The sequence below is a fragment of the Melanotaenia boesemani genome, chromosome 17, assembly GCF_017639745.1.
Source record: "Melanotaenia boesemani isolate fMelBoe1 chromosome 17, fMelBoe1.pri, whole genome shotgun sequence".
In the NCBI taxonomy this organism is placed as follows: Eukaryota; Metazoa; Chordata; class Actinopteri; order Atheriniformes; family Melanotaeniidae; genus Melanotaenia; species Melanotaenia boesemani.
Window position 1 is genome coordinate 504,639 of NC_055698.1, and position 20,362 is coordinate 525,000.

Sequence of the window (20,362 nt, forward strand, 5' to 3'; positions counted from 1 at the left end):
CCAGGTTCAGGGACCTCCACTGTCTCTGGTTGGCTACCAGTAAAACTGGGATCAGCTGAGCCCCGTCCATACAGGCCGAGGGTGTTTAAAGAGAGAGAGAGAGAAAGCTGGTCTAAAGAGATGGACGGAGAAAGATATAGATAGATAGAGACAGGGTTCCTTTCTGGTTACCATGGCTTGGTCTTTTATTAATGACCCTGCAGAGGGCGCACGCTTCATTCAAAGCTCATTCAGACCATCAGACCCACGGTTTTCAGGGGGAGGACCACCAGTAGCAGGTCTCTGACGTTGTCTTGGTATCTACAGAGCAACATGTTTACAGCTCAACACGTTTAGAACAAACATTTCTTCAAACCTCCCACTCTGAGACATGTTCTGGTTCTTTATTTCCACCTGCTGCAGGTTCGCTTTGCTGGTAAGATGCTGCTGCTGGTGGAACAGAGTTAATGTAGAAATAAAGCAGGACGGTGAATCAACATCTGACAGCAGTGACGTGCGGTCAGGAGGGGCATCATGATAAAAAAGCACATAAAATAAATAATATTTTCCACTGATCTGTGTTAAAACGCATTTTCAGTATGACGCTACACAAAAATCTCTGAATTTGAGGATTTCCTGATCAGATCCAGAAGCTCTTTTCAGTTCTTACAATGTAAATGTGGCTCCAGAGGAGTCGGTGCCTCACCAGCCATGAACCCACCACACGTCTCTGATCTCCATCAGCTTTCTTTGTTCAGCTGCTGAGAAAATGAAGCTCTCAGTTTGCTCTCTTTTCCTGCTGCTCCTCTTTTCCACCATCCTCTCGTCAGGGCTTCCTACGTTCCTCAGGACCTCCACATAGCCAGGCTATGTAAGCCTCGCTTGGATTAGCTCAGCTAGATGCAGCTGGAATGTGTTAGTGGAACGAATGAGCCTTAATTCAGAGACGGTGTTAGTTCAAGCGAAGCTTTCCTCATACAGCCTGGCTTTCTGTAGCTACGCTGGTGGAATAACCCCCAGGTCTGATATGCAGATAATGTATTGAATAAAATGAGTTGCTGTTTTTTACTCCGCCTCTAGCGTACAGTACAGGTACATGTTGGTGCTGAGAAACCGTTAACACATCTGTTCTTTGTCTGCTGTGAGGCGGGAAAATATGCTTTGCTGTGCAGAACCCTCCCCAGAAGAAACTGGTTTAGTTTCAGTTCACCTTCTGCTCCAGGACCAGGCTGGAAATGAAACGTACAAAGTTGCTGCTGGCTGATCCCACGTTGGTGTTACCGTCAGATAGTAATGTCTATTAATGAAGAGTGTGGAGGAAAATAATTTAAAAAGTATTGTGACATGCAGACTCCTAATTAAAAAAAACACTTAATAAAATTAAATAAACAAAGAAAATACTGACCAAAGAATGTATATTTATCTCATTTTATTTATTTATTATTATTATTTTGTTTGCTGTTCTAAACATTTTTAGGTTGTCTCTTGTCTTTCCCACGACATTCCCCTGCCGGGCAGCATCCATTATACCTGCATTAGATGATGACGTCATTTAGCAACTTTCTAGATACTATTAGGACAGCCAGTAACAATCAAAAGGTTCAAAATAAGAAAATTAATTTTCATCTTCATCTTCCACATTCGTACACATTAAAATTAGCCAAACCTTAACCCAACGTATGGGGTCCATGTAGCCGGAATCTCTGGATTTAATCAACATTACTTTGTTGATTAAATGTTGGTATTTCCATGAAAAATATAACCATTATACGATGTTGTTTCAGTGTCATGTTTTCAACATTTGAAAATTAAAAGGTTGATCCACGACGGATTTTCAGTATAAACCAAAAACTCAACTCAAGGTTGAAAACGCATCTTTTGCTATCTGGGCGTTTCTCTCCAGAAACTCATCTACTGACTGTAATGTCTGACATGAGGGCTCTAAAAACAACTTGCAGACATAAAGAAATGACATATTCATTTTTTTAACCTGTTAAGATAGCTCGAGCTCTCTGTTCTCCTCTGAGAAGTTGAATGAAACGTCGTAAACAAGCCCATTAATGTCAGTCAGTCACTTCTTCATCCTTTCATGCTGCCATCGTGACACACCTGTCTTCTGGCAGGTATACTGGACAGCTAAGTCTCAGCCTTCAGAGCTGATGATGAACTTTAATCAACCTGTACTCACATTAACTTTTATCGCACTTACAAGCTGGCCTCAACAACAGAAAGTCCACAGATTTCAGCATAGATTTGTTGTAACAGAAGTCTTATTTCATTTTCTTTAACTCTGAACGTCACGGTCTTCTTCAGCAGAGTCTATATGAAGTCACTGACTGGTTTTTGTACATCACAGGTACTACCTTTGTCTCCAGCTGCGGAAGGACATCCTACAGGGCAGACTTCCCTGCTCCTTCGTCACCTTGGCTCTCCTCGGCTCCTATGCCCTGCAGTCTGAGCTCGGCGAGTACGACCCTGAGGTGCACGGGAACGAATATGCTAAGGAGATGAAAATGGCCCAGGGTCAGACTAAGGAGCTAGAGGACAAAATGATGGAGCTGCATCATACATACAGGTCAGAACATTGTCTTACTCAGCCAGTGGATAAATAACTTTTCAGTTTTTCAATTCATTAGTTAAACAAAGGTATCAAAGATTTTATTAAAAGCACAGAACACGTGCAGCATGTTGACTGTTTGATGCTACATTAACAGAATTACAAATTCTGTTATAGGGATCTTCTGCCCAACACAACTGTAACCTATTTATTTATTGATTTGTTGTGGGCGGCGGGGCTCAGTGGGTAGAGCGGTCGTCTTGTATACGGTTGCTGGTCCAATCCTCGGCCTGTCAAGCTCATGTCGAGGTGTCCCTGAGCAAGACACCGAACCCCCAGATTCTGCTGATGGGTCGTGGTTAGCGCCTTGCATGGCAGCTTCCGCCATCAGTGTGTGAATGTGTGTGTGAATGGGTGAATGTGTGTGTATAAATACAGATAATTTACCATTAATTTCCTGCCACTACGCATCAGGAACCCTTTTGCAAAACTGTGGCACAAGATTTTGTTTTAAACTTTGGGTATTTTTCTGTGGTTTGGCAGGTCAATGACTCCAGCCCAGGCAGACCTGATGTTCCTGGAAAATGCCAAGAAACTGTCCATGTATGGAGTGGATCTTCATCAGGCAAAGGTGAGCACGAGGGTCGCTACCTGACAACTCACCTGAAACATTCAAGATTAAGCCCTAAACCAGCTTCTTACTATGTGCAGACACAGCGAAGTGCTGATGTTCTCTTTGTGTCTCATAAATCATCAAAGTTTCTACAGTCACATGAAAAAGAAAGTACATCTGCTCTCAGTTTTATGGTTTTACATAACTAAAAGAAATAATCAGGAGCCTTATGTATGACACACAGTGCAATTTTCATGCTGACAGAGGAGGTTGTCATGAAATCTAAAAAGTATGTACACCAAGAAGTAGAAAATGTCCACCTGATCCGGAACACCTTTCATTTATAAATTTTAGTGAACATCAGGCTGAATGCAGGACTCAGATGTCCACCTACATCTCGAAGATAAAGGACACTCCTATGAGAACAGAAATGTCCACATTTGAACAGAGATAGACGGTTTGAGAAAGTTGTAAAGAAAACCATCCGTGTTAAAGTGGACTCTCTGAACAGAGTAGGTGGTCTCAGGTGTCACCTTCCAGCACCTACAAAAAGCCTTGACTCTCTTCCAGGAGGTTTCACACAGTGGCCTTTGTGACCGGAACAGTTTTGGTCAAGCAGATACACAGCTGACAATGACCTGAATGGCCCTCCACACGTCACCAACTCCCAGAAACTCAAACAGATGAGTTAGATTCCTTTAAGAGGCCTGAGTCTTGGGTCCCGGTAGAAAAGGTTTGTGTCCTTCTATAAGAGGATTGTGTCCCAGTATAAGAAGTTTGCCCCATTATAAGAGACCTGTGTCCCAGTATAAGAGACCTGTGTCCCAGTATAAGACGTCTGTGTCCCAGTATAAGAGACCTGTGTCCCAGTATAAGAGACCTGTGTCCCAGTATAAGACGTCTGTGTCCCAGTATAAGACGCCTGTGTCCCAGTATAAGAAGTTTGCCCCAGTATAAGAGACCTGTGTCCCAGTATAAGAGACCTGTGTCCCAGTATAAGACATCTGTGTCCCAGTATAAGACGCCTGTGTCCCAGTATAAGAAGTTTGCCCCAGTATAAGAGACCTGTGTCCCAGTATAAGAGACCTGTGTCCCAGTATAAGACGCCTGTGTCCCAGTATAAGAGACCTGTGTCCCAGTATAAGAGACCTGTGTCCCAGTATAAGACGCCTGTGTCCCAGTATAAGAGACCTGTGTCCCAGTATAAGAGACCTGTGTCCCAGTATAAGACACCTGTGTCCCAGTATAAGAGACCTGTGTCCCAGTATAAGACGCCTGTGTCCCAGTATAAGAGACCTGTGTCCCAGTATAAGAGACCTGTGTCCCAGTATAAGACGCCTGTGTCCCAGTATAAGACGCCTGTGTCCTGTTATAACGTCATACGGGAGTTAACCATCCAGTAGTGAGGGATGAGGTGATATAACAGTAACACAAAACAGGTATCCTGGACTGACCTTTACAGTCAAATAAAGCAGTTTCATTAAAAACGAGCTTCAGTTTGTTCAGAATTTAGCATTAACAACAATGGTGGATGTTCTCTGAGACCCTTATCATCCCTTAAAAAGGTGCAAAATGGTTTAATCCAAACCTGGACCAGGTAGATTCACCTGAGTTAAGTAGCCAGTGTATGGATTGATCAGACACAGAAGAAAGGACAGTCTTTTCTCAAGAAATGAAAATCAGACTACATACAAGAAAAGACAGAAAGGAGAAAAAATGAAGAGATGAGAAACATCTGCCTGATTTCTTAGAGATGAGATGTAATCAGCACCTGAACCAACAAGACAGTCTGAGCTGATATCAGCATGTTAGGAGTCATTTAGAGACAACACGGGCGTTAATATCAGAAATACATCCATTATTACCACCAGTTGTCCCAGAGCTCACAGTAAAACCAGCTGAACATTGTATTACTATTTTCACCCTTTCCCAGTGACCAGTGTGGACATGTTAAATATCAGTGGATTCCTTATAATCCCAGGATCATTTCTATGTGACAGGAACCTCAAAAACTGTAACACTTTCACCAAAATACGTGCCAGAATTTTCCAGAGGTTTAAAATGAAACAGAGGAGGAGAATATTAAAACTTTAAGGTCATGATGAATCACAAAATAAACTTTATGGATTCAATAGGGAATTTTTGACACAAGCTGCTCATGCACACCATAAAAACCTTCACACACTAAATGAATAGGAAAAAACAATGTAAACAGGAAAATATAATAGCTAAAATCAAGAACTAGATAAATCAATCACTAAAAATAAAACTTCATGTTTATTGTCCTAGTCTATTTCAGTCAAGTGAAGCATCTTTGCCAGTATTACGCTGACGAATAATAAATAATCCCCTCCTCTGAGCTTAGCAAGGAGAAGATGGAACGTAATGCTGTCCATTTAATAAACACACCAGTTCTTATGATGAAAAATATGATTTGAGTAATAGGGGGTCCTGGGCCCTAGTAGAGCTCTATGTCTAGCAGCGCCCCTGGTCATGACCGAGAATCAACACCAACACACTTTGGTCCACTTAAAGAATTTTTCCTTTTCATTACAGGTTTAGAAATGATCATAGTTATTATTTTATAGTCTTGGAAAACAATAAATATAATCATCATGAAAAAAACGACTTACAGAAATTTGAACGTATGATGATGTCTTTGTTGTTCAGGGTCTTCGTTGGTCAAGTCTTTCCCTGTAAAGATAAACAGATTACACCCCTGTTAAGGCCTCCAGTCCATCACAGGCATAAATAAATAATGAAAATATGACAAACCAGGAGTGTTCGGTTATGTAATGACATGCAGAGAGGAACAACTATGTGATTCAGCCTCACGCTGCTGCAGTAAAACAAACATCACAGGTGTCCAGAATACCGTCTATATTAGAAGTCTCATAAATCACCAGACCTCAGTGGCAGGCTGACACGTGATTTATCTGGTTTTCCATCACAAATCAGGTCAGTCTGTTTGCATACAGCAGGAAGTCTGCAGGCAGGGAACGTTTTACAGCCTGTGCTGCCTCCCTGTGGAGGAGTGAGATCAGTACAAAGCAGCCACACTTGCATATCCAAAGAGTTCAAAACTAAATATTTCAGCATTTAAACAACAACCAGAAATACATAAATATAGAGATATATTACTATCTTTAATGGACAACCTAGTTTTTTATTTGAAATCAGATTTCTTGTTTTCAGACTCAAACATTGCTGCTGGATCTATGTGTCCATGTTCCTGTAAACTGGTGATAAAATCTTTCTTTGTGGGGTCTTTGTCAGGATCTGGATGGTGTGGACATCATGTTGGGAGTGTGCTCTGGTGGTCTGATGGTTTACAAAGACAAGCTGAGGATCAACCGCTTTCCCTGGCCCAAAGTCCTCAAGGTCTCCTACAAGCGCAGCAGCTTCTTCATCAAAATACGACCATCTGAGGTAGATCACCTGTGAAGACCTTCATCTCTGACTATTTTTTTATATGTTCTGTCTGTTGAAAGTTATTCTTTATCTCAACAGGTGGAACAGTACGAGAGTGCCATTGGCTTTAAACTGCCAAATTATAAAGCTGCCAAGAAGTTATGGAAAGTGTGTGTTGAACATCACACCTTCTTCAGGTGGGTTTTCTTCTCCTTCTATTTGGGACAGTTACTGGTCAAAATAAATGTTGTCCAACCTCTTTCCAAAGTAAAAACATGCTGAGGTACACAGTTCCTGACATTATTTCACCGAGAGAACAAACAGTATGTGGCACTAAACAGAGCATGAATGATGTAACGGTTTAAATAAAGATGTGTCCTCTTGGTTTAAATAATGATGATTCCTCTTGGTTTGTGCCAGTCACACCGTGAGTGTATAATTCCCCTTCATTTGGATATGAAATGAGGCTTCCATCTCATGCTGTCAGCCAGCAGTGTCGGGTAATGTGGTAACGATTCTCCACATTAAGCTGTGACGCTGGTTGAGGCGGTAACAACATGAACTTTGATTCTGGTCAGAGAATCAGGCTCCAGAGAAGAGATGTTCTTTAACTTCTTTATTCATCAACACAAACGAAACAGAACATGAGTATATTCACAGAATTTGAAGGAGCCTCCAAACTTTTGGTCTGCAAACAAAACACACATAAAAACCAAAATGAAATAAAGCTTCACACAGTTCCTTGAAGAATTTAATAACTAAAGATAGGTCATTCACAATATATTAAATCATATATAAATGGGTGTGGAAATTAAATAATTTATCCAAACCTAACATTATTAACATGGCTATTCACAAAACTCATCTGAACAGTCCTGAATATTGAAAGACAATGAAATCCTGTTCACTCAGATAACAAATAACTGCCACATTGTGTGTGTCCCAATTCACGTAGACTACGGAGTGTTCTCCGTAGTCTACACTCTTCGAAGTATGTGAAATGGGACAGCCTACCTAGCCAACAAGAATTTCCCATAGCAACAAGATAGGATGTTGAATCACTTAAACCTCAGAAATGACTCATAGGACACTTGAGTGAACGTTAACACGACCGGTAACACTGACAGTAAAAAAAAAAAAAAGGCCTGATCTCTGTTGTTTTCCAGCCGGTACATACGTCATTAACCCCTTAAAAATCCACGAATATGAAATATTACAGAATTTTCATGTCACCATTTAACACACATGCCTTTAATGTACTTGGTTTTGTCATGTTTTTTTTAAACTTTATTGAAACCTAAAACGTAGTCTTTTGAGTTTGGTGTCTGATTCGCCACCATCTTGTGTGCAATAAATTCTGGGAGAAGAGAGGCTGCGAAGGATGCATCACCAGCAGCCTTTGGATTTGAAGGGGGATTCGGAGGGTCCTTCAAATTCTGTGAATTAGGACAGTACTTTACCCACCACGACGTAGCCGATGAATCTGTACTTCGAAGTGTGTACACGCTGACTTGGGACACACCTATTGTGCTCTTAAATAAGCATACAGCTACATGCTAATAACCCACTGACAAGTGATTAGCTACTTATAAACTAGCATAACAGGCACTGAATCTCATATATATTGTATCTACAATAAATTATGATGAAATAAAGAACACTTAATCTGTTTGTAATCTTAATGCTTACAGGTTTTCATAAACACGTGGTCAATTCATGCAGCACTTGCTTAACTGCCTCGTTAACTGTCCACTCCCTCTTCTATGCTAAAGCTGAGGAAGACAACTGATCATGTTGTTCACATCTCAACCACAAGCTGTCTGGTCAGGCTTCCAGACTAGTGATGGATGTTCGGCTCTTTTCAGAGAGCTGGCTCTTTTGGCTCCCGAACGGCTCTTAATTTAGCATCTTTTTAAGCCCCATAATTTATCTTAACTTCTCAAAAATTAATGAATTGTGTTTTGAAAACGCATTTGTGTTCAGCATTGTTATGAGAAGCCCTATATTTGCCTTTTTTGTGCATTTATTCTGATACAAAACCACTTACTTTTGTTTGCTATTTCAACAAAAATCTTACTTTGTACAAATGAACAAAAACAGCACAAAACAAAGCGAGGACCAAACTCAAGAAAGTAGCATTAATGTCCTCAGTGCGGGTTGGCATGCAGAAAAATAAGATGTCCTATCTTGGATAGCTGATCTGGTTTCTCCTCTCTGTCACTAGGGTTTAATGACACATACTCTCCTCACGCCGGTCTCAGTGTAGCGCTGTCTATGTCTCTGAACTCGTCCGTCTGCCACAGTGAAAGCTTCTGCCACACAGCCCACTGAACTCAAAGTGTTTGTGGGTCCACTATTAATACAACTTGCCCAGCAGTAATTCCTGGGGTATCAGTTCTCCATTTTTGGCATTCCTGCAGTTCCTGGAAGGTAAAAACAAATAAATGCTGTCCAGATGCAATCAGCTAGAAGCTGGCTATGCCTCCATCATTACTTTCCTAGTAGGTTGTGGGAATCATTGAAGGCCGGCGGTAATGAGGAGTCCCTTCAGCCCATTAAAAAGATGTTTAGGGTTATGGGTTCAGGATCTCCTACATCGGATGATACGCATCATTGGGGTTTGGCATTTAGCATACCCTCAATTTCCACAAAGACGGTATGCAGACCTTCCTCTGGCACTTTCAAGATAACTTTGAAGGCTGTCTTTACAGATTTCAGCTATTGCTCCCATGTCCCCTCGAAATGTGGAGCGTTGGGTGAATTGAGGTGAAATGTTATTTGTTGACTGGCTAGTTGCCCCTTCAGCTAGGGTTTCTAATGGCCTCAAAGGCCTCCCGAAGCTCCCGCTCAGCTCCAACAAAGTTACTGCCATTGTCACATAGCAACTCAAATGGTTAGTTTCTTTGAGCAATGAAGTGACACAGAAAGTGGTCATGCATTTATACAAGATTCCCCATCTTTTCTCATGTCTAATTTGACCACAAAGGGGCCAAAGCAATCCCTCCCTGTAGAGTAGAAGAGGGGCTTGTATAAGCATAATATGCTAGGTGGCTAGTCAGCCATTTTTGGATCTAATGTTGGGACTCTACATGCATGTTGAAGTTTTCTGATAGCCTCTCTGCCATGGAGCACACAGTACCGTTTTTGGAGTTCAGCCATTCCTTGCTAGGATGGAACAAACGTTGGTTGAAGTCTTGGATTGTGGGATGGCTTGGGTCAAGGCTGATTGGGTGAATAGTCTCTACATCCAGATCTTAAGATCTCCCTCCCTCCAACTCTGATGAGACCTGTGACCTCATTGTATTCTGGGTCAAGGGAAGTAAGACGACTCTCGGCTGGTATAGATTGTTTTACCTTGAGAGCTTTCACTTCTAGGAAGGAATGCAGCTATGCTTGAGCAAGATGCAACCATTCTGCTTCAATGAATTCAGCAGCCTTAGAAGGTGTATCCTCATCAGATGCAGCTGCCCCATGAGGGACATAATCTTTCCAAGAATGGCATTGACCTGGATCTGGTAGTTGAATGTTTGCTATAAGGGAACTGATTCCAGTAAAGGCTGACTTCTTTAACTCAATCTCATCCGGCTCGTCTGCAAACACACAGGCTGTTGGCCACTGATCTGGGTACTGACAAGAAAGCAGGGCCTGAGATCCACCGATGTGGTTGTGTCTGTTCATCTAGGGTCGAACCTTTGGTAAGGTCATCTGCTGGGTTCTTTTCTTTTTTTTTAACCTGTCCTGTCCAGCATCATAGCAGCAAAATGATAATCTGGTTTCTGTATCGTGGGTAAGGCTCCTCTTGATAATCTGATTCATTTATTTATTTATTTACTTTGAATCACGGAATCTATGTAATCTTACTGGACCTGACCGGAGGGGACAGAAAAAGAAGGAAGACGGCAAAAAGAAACAAAAGGGAAGGAAGAAAGGAGAAAGAGGAGACAAATGCACCACAGACAAAAGCAACGACCTTCAATCCACACCATCGGAGCTGCAAGCATGGTCCACACCACCACCCACAGCAACCCCCCCAAACATATGCGACAGACCCGGCACCCCCCAGAGCCAGCAGCCCACTAGTGCAGCCAATCCGGGTCCCGCCCCTGGGGCAACCAACCCCCCCAAGTGGCCCCGCCCACAATGCACTGCATGACATATGCCCCCCAGATGTTGTTTGTGTGTTGTGTTTCTTGTGTTTTGGTGTCTAAGTGCAATTAAAACCGAGAGGTGAGTTGCCACAGGGTGCAGTCGAGCAGGCCACTAATTGGCCCCCTCCGCTCCACCCGCATGGCGTGCATGCCTCCCAAGTCCCTATGTGTGTGTGTGTGTGTGTGTGTGTGTGTGTGTGTGTGTGTGTGTGTGTGTGTGTGTGTGTGTGTAAGAGAGAGGGAAGCGAACTTCCCTCTGGATAATGAGCCTATGGTGGCTTTAGGCACCGAGGTCACCCAGGGAAAGACAGGCCAGGAGAGGCCACCGCCCACGCCACCAACCCCTTTTTTCGAAGAAGAATTGTGTGGTCCCCAAACTGTGGAGCGAGATTAATCGATAACAGGATTGACCTTATGGCCACTTTACGGCCTATCATCAGCGAGCTGCTAGTTAAAATATAATCTAATCTAGAATAGGAATGGTGAACTGAAGAGAAGAAGGTGTATTCTCTCAGTGTGGGATGGTGAGAGCGCCAAGCATCATGTACTGTTTAACAGTTTCTGAGGATTTCCAGACTCGATGACTTCCTGTGGTACTATGTTGGTCCAGTATAACATTAACCCCCCCCCCCCCCCACAATAATTTATTATTTGACCATAATATCCTTTTAACAAATCAAGTTTGCTCATATATTGGGCAGCCCCTATTTTGTCTACACAATCTTCGACTTTAGGCAGAGGAAAAAAATCTGGTACTGTAACTGAATTTACTTTTCTATAATCCGTGATAAACCTGGGTGATCCATCAGGTTGTGTTTCCATTAAGCACGGGGAACTCCATGGGCTCCGGCTCCGTTCAGCTAATCCATGTTGTAACAGATACTCGGTTACCTGTTTCATGAGAGCTCTTTTTACTGGGGAGGCTCCATAAGGGTGCTGCTTTATAGGTTTGGCACCTTGTACATCAATATCGTGCTTCAAAACAGTGGTTCAGGTTGGAATATCTCCAAATAGACACAAATAACGATTTACTAAATTTAACTGATCATCCTGCTGTTCACAAGTCAAGTGCGACAGAGTTTCAGGTAACACGGTCAGCATCTCTGAATTTGGGGTGGTTTGGAACTACTGAGCAAACATGTTTGCTTGGTTTAATCGAGCATGAAAATGCTTTACATACTCACATACGAAGGCTGCGGTTACCTGCTTCTGTAGGAAGTAAAAACCTCTTTGAAAGCGCGGAGCGGGCCATGGGGAGTATGTCCAAAAACGAGTTTGGCCAGGCTGTACCCTAATGATTCCTGGGGCGCTTCCCGAGCTGCAAACAATACAAACGGAAGACCCTCATCCTAAGCTTTCTTACTTTCAAAACAGTATTTGCGCAGCATGAACTTGAGGGTCTGATGCCATTATTCCAAGGCGCCTTGTAACTGCAGGTGATACGCACTCAACGTAACATGCTTGACATTTAATGTCTGAAACACGGTTTTAAACATTCTGGATTGAAAATTCTTACCCTGGTTGGATTGTATGACTTTGGGTAACCCGAACGTGGAGAAGAACTTAGGAGGAGGTTCTCAATGAAAGCCTGATAGAACCTATGAGGGGCCGTTTAAGACATTATTCAGAATTACCCTCTCACTGACACATGTGAAATTTAAGTCATTCACACATTATACTGAAACCTCTCTTATATTATACTGAAATCATTCATACACTATGGTCAAACCTCTCATATATCATACTGAAATCATTCACATATTATAGTAAAACCTCTCATACACTATACTGAAACTGCTTCTTATACACTATACTGAAATTCCTCTCATATACTAAACTGAAATGCAGCTCCTTGTCTCATCCTTGACTCTGTGTTTGATAAAGTTCTCAACCCTTTGTTACTGTTTTCATTTGTCAGTGTTTAAGTCAGTGTTGAAGCACCCTGCTTATGTAACTGAGATAGTAACTGTGTGGTTGTATTTATAATATTATATTAAAATTTGTGGCCGGGACACAGACATTTTCAACTTGTCATCTTGTTTGCATAAAGTATAGCAGGTGTAGCTTCTGTTCGATGGCAGTCGGATTGTTTAACTCTATTGATGTGGTCATGAGTTTATGATGACTAAGTGAAGCAGCTGGCTTCTTCAATACTATACTGGCCTGAGCAGATACTATTAGAAGGGTTAGGTCCAACACGACAGCAACCGGATAACTGACAGTAACAAGTCTGAATGAGGACATGCTAACTAGCTACCTAGCATAACTCGGCCATTAAGATATGCAGTGCTGTCAAAGGAAGGCCTGGACGGCACTGAACAACATACTCTTCATCTGCGTTTGGAGTATTCTCCAGGATATGCCTCACAGTGCTGTCCAGGTCTTCGTTTTACAGCACTGTATATCCCAATGGCCGAGTTATGCTAGGTGGCTAGTTAGCATGTCTGAGCAGCACTTAGTATTTATACTGCTCACTGAGGTGGCTGTGGCTGTTCAATAAGTTGTCTAATGCAATCTTGAGCAAGGCAAAGTTGCTCTCTTGTCCACTATCGAATATAGGCAATCTAGGTTTAAGGAATGCCATAAGCAAAGGCAACAGTTCTGCTCCTGGAGTTGGTAGGGGCACAGGTTAAAGAGCTGTAGGGCCTGGATCTGCCTGGTAAGCATAAGTGACACTAATTGGTGATGGGGGTGGGGGTTGCAGTGAAGTTGTGTGTCAGGGTCAGCAAGAGTTCAGTAAGGACACAGTTCTGGGGAAGAAGCTATTCCTCAGTCTGCAGGTCTTTGTTCGGAAGCTCCTGAAACACTTGCCCGAGGGCAGTGGGGAAAACAGTCTATGTGCAGGGTGGGTGGAGTCCTTGAGAATGCTGCGAGCTCATTTCAGACATTGTTTCTTCTGGACGTCCTTGATGGCTGGAAGTGGAGTTCCTGCAATGTGTTGGGCAGTTTTCACCACCCGCTGCAGTGCCTTTCGCTTCGCGATCGAGCAGCTTCCATTCCAGACTGTGACACAGTTTGTTAGGATGCTTTTGATCACACAGCGGTAAAAGTTCACCAGGATGTCTGAAGACAGGTGGTTCTTCCTCAGTGTCCTCAAGAAAAACAGGCGCTCCAGGACAGGTCCTCCAAGATGTGGGTCCCCAGGAACTTAAAGCTGGAGACACACTCTATGGCCTTCCCGTTGATACAAATGGGGTCGTGTGTGCCTCTTTTCTTCTTCCTGAAGTCCACAATGAGCTCCTTGGTCTTGCTGGTGTTGAGGAGCAGTGCACCACGTGGCCAGGTGCTGCACCTCTTCTCTGTAGGCGGTCTCATCGTTGTTCCTGATGAGACCAATCACCATGGTGTCGTCCGCAAACTTGATGATGGAGTTGGATCCATGCACAGGTCTGCAGTCGTAGGTGAAGAGGGAGAAGAGGAATGGGCTCAGAACACAGCCCTCTGGCCGTTGTGGCCTGACCTAGCATGCTGTGGTCTGTTGGTCAGGAAGTCCATAATCCAATAGCAGGGGGATGTGTCGTGCCCAGATCTCCAAGTTTAGTGATTAACTTGGAGGGGATGACGGTGTTGAATGCTGAGCTGACGTCAGCAAAAAGTAATCTATGTGTTGCTGTCGTCCAGGTGTGTGAGCACAGAGTGCAGCGCTATGGAAACTGCATCATCGATGTTCCTGTTGCTGCGGTAGGCAAACTGGTGTGGATCCAGTTTGGGTTGGAGGGAGTTCTTTAGGTGTGCCAGGACCAGCCGCTCAAAGCACTTCATAATGATGGATGTGAGTCCTACTGGGCGGTTGTCATTGAGGCAAACAGGATTGGAGTGTTTCTGGCACGATGGATGTAGTTTTGAAGCATGTTGGCACAACTGCTTGGGCAAGGGACAGGTTGAAAATGTCTGTGAAAATCCCAGCGAGCTGCTCCGCACATGCCCTGAGCACACATCCAGGGATGTCATCAGGACCAGCAGCCTTGCGTGGATTGATCTGGCTCAGCGTTGTGTAGACATCAGTGAAGGACAGTGTGAGGGCTGGTGGTCTGCTGACAGTGTGTGCAAAGTCGAACATTGGTGATCGTACTGTCCGAGTAGCGTGATCCAGTATCCAGAAGCTCAAGTCAGGTGTAGGATGTAAAGGCACAGCTGTTCTGTACAAACAGACCTGTGATGAGCAGGAAAAATACTACTAAATTGCAAAAATTAGAGAGACAGTAAGCCTCGAGATGTGCTCTTGTGTGCCATCTTGGTTAAGTTGAAGATTATCAAGCTCCATTTGTTTCATCCTCTCCTCCAGAATTTTGTCAAGTGGTGTTCTCTGTGTGGCCTTTACTAACTCTCTGGTCTGCCCAAAGAGAGCTATCCATATTGCTTTCAGACTTGCTCTCAATCGAGCTTGAATGACCAAAAGTATGTGGTAATGATTCTTTACATTAAGCTATGAAGCTGGTTGAGGTGGTAAAAATATGAAGTTTGATTTCAGTCAGAGAATCAGGCTCCACGGAAGAGATGCCCTTTAACTTTTTTATTCATCAACACAGATGAACCAGAACATGAGGGCATGAGGGTTGATCATGTTGCTGCAGTTCACAGTTCAGCCACAAGGTGTCCTGTCAGGCTTCCAGACGGGTAAAGTTCAGTATCAGTGTTCTCTGTCTGCAGGCTGACCTCCACTGAGATGGCCACCACTCCCAGGAAGTTCCTGGCCCTGGGCTCCAAGTTTCGTTACAGTGGACGGACTCAGGCTCAGACCAGACAGGCCAGCTCGCTGATTGACCGACCAGCTCCGCTGTTTCAGCGCACTTCCAGCAAGAGGAACTCCCGCAGTCTGGATGGAGGTATGCCAACTTTCCTCTTATGCCTGTTGCTTCTCTGATACAACATCTCTTGTAACTTTATGAAGTTCTGGTGTTAACTGCATGTTTGGGTCTGAGGCAACCAAACTAGGATAGTACTCGAACAGTACAGAAACTGTGATGAGTAGTCATCACAAGGTAACATATACTCTGCATATTGTTCTTATTATTATTGAGGTTATTATTGTTATTATTCCTACTACGTTACAGCCCTATTATGGCGTCATGTGTTATTTAAGATGGAATTAAGTGGTATTAAATAGACTGATTATTATTATTATTATTATTATTATTATCATTATTATTACTGCATAACTCCACCATTACAGATTATATAAACACTTTATGTATTAAGTATATTGTTATTGTTGTTAGTATGATTTTTAGATATTGTTGTATATACAATATATTATTATTATCACCATTGTTTCATTATAAGATGATGTAATGCCTAGTGGTTATTATCAATAATGAATGTGACTATGGTATGATAACTGAATTTTTTTTGTAATTTACTGGAGTGGGATTAGATAATCTTTTGGTTCCACCCACTCCTTTTGAACTTTTGTGTTTTCCATTTTGTTTTTAGATTTTGTCATTATGTTCAAACATAATCATATATCAAACATATCTTAATCGGTAAATTAAATGTGACTATCAGATGAGGTTGCTGGAAGAAGGTCCTGACTGGGATTGGAACCACCTCTTCATACCAGTTCATAAGTGGGGAGCACCACCTCTAAACCTGGAACCACACTATATAAAGTAGAAATAGTGGGCAAACTAAAAACCTGGCCCAAGGTCCAGATAACAAAACTTCTTACAACTAACCAGAAACCAAAGAAAGCCTGGGAGCAGGAGTGTCATCCTTTGGTCCATCCTGTGGGTTTTTGATGTTTCCTGTTTCAACGCATCTGACTGAAATTAACTCAAAACAAACAGAGTATGACAAAGTCCTTAAAGTCTCACATCAAGACTTCAGCAGAACAGACTAAGAGGTTGCACAGTTTTCAGTCTCAATCGCAGAGACAAGGTCGAGCCATTCGGCAAACAAACAGATGACGTAATGACAGGTCTTCTATAACAGAACTGTGGCAATGGCACCCATGATTGGTCCAGAGGGAGGATGTGAGGCAAATCAATCATCAGGAGCAGAGGGTGTGTCCAAGTGGAACCAATCCCAGCCAGGCAACAAAACATATTGATGCTGTTGCATAATGATTAAAGATGGCAGCAGCCATAAACATCCAGCCTCTCATCCACCCAGCCTCATCCCAGCCAGATCCTCCTGCCTCTTGGCGGGTAGACAGCTGTTTGATGGTGGCCCAGCCTATTCTGACTTTATGCCAGTAAAGGACAATGCTGCTTGTCCATTTTCCCAGTGGGTGTGGTCCAGTGCCCTGCCACCTGCTCCATAGTAGGTCTGGAATAATGCCATTCCTCCATGTCCTGACTGGGACCAGTATGACACCACTCCACTCCTGTTGGTTAACGTACATCGGAGTCAGCTGGCATCTGTTTTCCTGCACTCATCTCCCTGCAGTTAGCTGGAGCTTTTACCAGTTCCTCCGAGTCAGCCAAGGTCTGAACTCCTGAACCAACAGATGCTTTATATCGGTTCTGGAGTTCCACGTTCACTCCCATCAGTGGGGAGAAAAGAGCCAGCTTGGTTTTACCTGCAAGGGTCTCAGGTGTGTGCGATCAGACGGATGGATGGTGGGGAAACTTTCCACTGCCAACCTTTCTGCATCAGTCCTGCTAAATTCACTAAACTATCATTTTAATTAATAAAGGATTATTTTCAATTGTTTCCCAACCGTACAGGTTTAGAATACATACAATAAAAGAAATACAAAATAAATAAAATTAGAATAAATCAATAAAATGAAAACAAAACACAAATGCATTAAAAATACTCAGACTCAAAGTAATAAAAAATAAAAAAGCACACAGATACATACAGTATAGCATACAAACCACCTTTTTTGTCCTAGCTGGACCAGATATTTGTACATAGGTCACATCAAGAGACTTTACATATAGATATATGAACATATGTTAAACTGAGGCCATCATCATGGTTTCCTCTCTGTCCACCTCAGCAATGGCGTCTACTCCTGACAACAAATCCAGTCGTCCAGTCAGTGCCCCTGTTATGTCACCAGTGTCTCCAGGAGAGGCGACACCATCACCACTGCTGCATCGCCATGACTACCACGATGGCTCCACACCCAGAAGCCAACGCTACACAGACAGGAAGGTGGAGGTAAAGGCCGAAAGTAAGCCAGAACACACCAAGAGCCACAGCCCAAAGCCAGAGTCTACTCCAGAAATCAAGGTAACGAATTCCTCAAAGTCCCAGTTAGTTTTCAGAACAGGAACACTGAGCTTTCACTCTATTAACGAATCAGTCTGAAACAACCACACACTAAATCCATGATCACTTTTACTATAACACTTAAGAGCATGCCTGGTAGATCCATGTTTGGAGATAAACGAGATGAGATGTACTGTATGCATGAATCAAAACAGTAACATCAGTAGAAAATTATATGGATGTTGTAGTTATGTGTTTTATTGGAATTAATACTCAGTATGTGAGTTTTGTGTATGCAACCAGACCGTGGCCCGGAGAGAGAGGCGACACTCCCCATCAGTGACCGGTGGGGAGAGAAAGAGCCAGGTTGGTTTGACCTGATCAGACGGCCTCCTCAGACATTTTCCTCCATATTCTCTCCTTTTTGAAAATGTGATGATCATTTCATCTGTGGTACAATTAGTAAAATGAACTTTTACTCTTCTGTTTAGTCCAATTTTTTAAAATCCTGGTAGTTTTTCTCTTAAATCTTTTATATTGTGTTGATGCATTTACTGTCCACACACAACAGACTGCTATAAAACCATCAACTTAACAACTTCAGAACTGCTTAACACTACAAAAGTTTTAATAATTTTTCAGGATTTTAACCCTTTAGCCAATTGGATTATTTATATAATTGTATTATTTAATACAAACAAAAGAACAAAGTTATTTTCTACATTATAAATATCGGGGGATCTGGGCTTTGGTGGTGATTAGAGTCTAATCTAATCACAATATCTAATCAGCATTTTAATAATCAGAAATTATTTTTCAAACATACAAATCATTCTTGGCACCCCTCCGGTGATCCCATGACTCCATAACATAACTAAAGAAAATACAAAAATTTCCTGTTTCTACTGACAATGAGACCCTTTTAAATCTGGTCAAAAATCTCTGCTTAACTACCACATAAAATTCTCACATTAATGAATGACTGATTCTAAACTGACTATGAGATTAAAATATGTGTTTTTAATTAAAGTCAATGGGACATTTTTGGGCATGAAGATCCCCAGAGGCAGTATCTGGTCAAAGATGCTAACATCAAATCAGTTTTGCTGCTAATCTTTGATTTATGTAATACTGACAGTTATTAAACTGAAATTCAAAGGGTTAAAACCCTAAAGCGTATTGAATGTTTGGTCATTTAAACAAATGATTCACGAACAGAAAAGCAGAAAAAAAATTCTGTTTGATGGTTTTATAGCAGATTTTTTTGCATGGACATTTTTGGCCACAAAGGTCACCAAAAGGAGTAAATTTGAGGGGTGCACAAGAAAGGTGAGAAAACACAGCTTGAGCAGATTTGTGGTAGCGTTTTGCTTCCACAGTGTCAGAAACGTGTCAGAAACGTACGCTGTTGCTGCTTTAGCTCAGCTGTGCTGTGGTGAAGACAGAAGTTGACAAATATCCGCTTTTTTAGTGAAAAAAGAATAATAATTTAGTGAATTGTTTTTTAACAGATGAAATGTCACCTTTAAGAAAAAAATCAGCCAGTTTAATCTGTGAAGAATCAAATTAATAAAGGTATTAATAATATAATATAAATAAAATGTTTCCTAAACCTGTTCATTAAGCAGCAGTCTGATTCTTCCAGATGTCAAGCTCATACGTTCTGAGGCTAGTTGGGAACAAAATGTTATTTTATGTCTTCATACAGACTCGATAAACTAAATCTAAAAATGTTTTATGATATTTTAAATCAATTTTGAGGTTTGTTGCCTGTAGCCAACACATTTGCCATAGCCTTGAAACTCTTTCATGCACGTCATTTTTCATGTACTACAGATGTTGAAACGGAGAAAATATTTTAATACATCTTTCTTCTGAAGGGAAAACAGCACTCGCTTCAGGACAAAAAGCTGGAAATGGTTCGAGTGAGAAAGGTTAGCGGGCTGCTTGCTGACCTGCCATTCCTGCATCATTATCAAATCATGACTTTTCTTCTCATCGTAGCCACGCACGTCTGTTTGTTTGTGAGGATCAAACCGGTCCTCCCGTTAACCTCCTGCTTAAAGAAATAGTTCACTTACAGCCACTATTACAATCACTACAACTACTACTACTGACAATAATAATGAAATAATAATTCTACTTATGTAACTGCTGAATGTGAATTTATGAGAAAATTTTGTTCATACTTTCAACCCACTGCTGCAGTGGTTGTAAAAATGAATGCTGATGTATATCTTCTGAATAATACTATAATAACAATCCAGACTACAACTGTTTGTCAGATTACTTGATGAGTAGTTGTTTGGTATATTTTCAAGTTTTTTTTCCACATTTTTCCTGTTTACACATCATTTAAAATTTTTAGTTTTCTCTCAGGGTCAGAAGAATATTTTCAATTTATATTCCAGTTTATTTGATACCGCACATGTTTCTAAATGATGTCTGATGGTGTTTATTATTGAGAAGTTACATTCTGACTTCATGTTGTGA

General features: G+C 41.9%; 1 protein-coding gene and 1 long non-coding RNA gene across 13 annotated transcripts in view; one reads left to right on the top strand and one right to left on the bottom strand.

The window, feature by feature from the left end:
• epb41a (erythrocyte membrane protein band 4.1a) overlaps nucleotides 1-20,362 on the top strand; it is a 116,167-nt gene that overhangs the window by 42,741 nt on the left and 53,064 nt on the right. For 7 of the 12 annotated variants that reach the window (XM_042012246.1, XM_042012245.1, XM_042012251.1 and 4 more), the window contains 8 exons: nucleotides 2,336-2,554; nucleotides 3,080-3,167; nucleotides 6,426-6,578; nucleotides 6,660-6,757; nucleotides 15,359-15,534; nucleotides 17,655-17,890; nucleotides 18,173-18,235; nucleotides 19,750-19,803. In XM_042012246.1, the coding sequence (XP_041868180.1) occupies nucleotides 2,336-2,554; nucleotides 3,080-3,167; nucleotides 6,426-6,578; nucleotides 6,660-6,757; nucleotides 15,359-15,534; nucleotides 17,655-17,890; nucleotides 18,173-18,235; nucleotides 19,750-19,803 (1,087 nt within the window). The remainder of the gene's footprint in view (nucleotides 1-2,335; nucleotides 2,555-3,079; nucleotides 3,168-6,425; nucleotides 6,579-6,659; nucleotides 6,758-15,358; nucleotides 15,535-17,654; nucleotides 17,891-18,172; nucleotides 18,236-19,749; nucleotides 19,804-20,362) is intronic. The other 5 variants (XM_042012250.1, XM_042012253.1, XM_042012256.1 and 2 more) reach the window with 3 other exon arrangements.
• LOC121657006 lies at nucleotides 1,689-19,781 on the bottom strand. Its single transcript, XR_006013507.1, has 3 exons — nucleotides 18,648-19,781; nucleotides 12,388-12,393; nucleotides 1,689-1,701 (listed from the first exon to the last, which is right to left on the bottom strand). It is a non-coding gene; the product is annotated as an uncharacterized LOC121657006 (long non-coding RNA).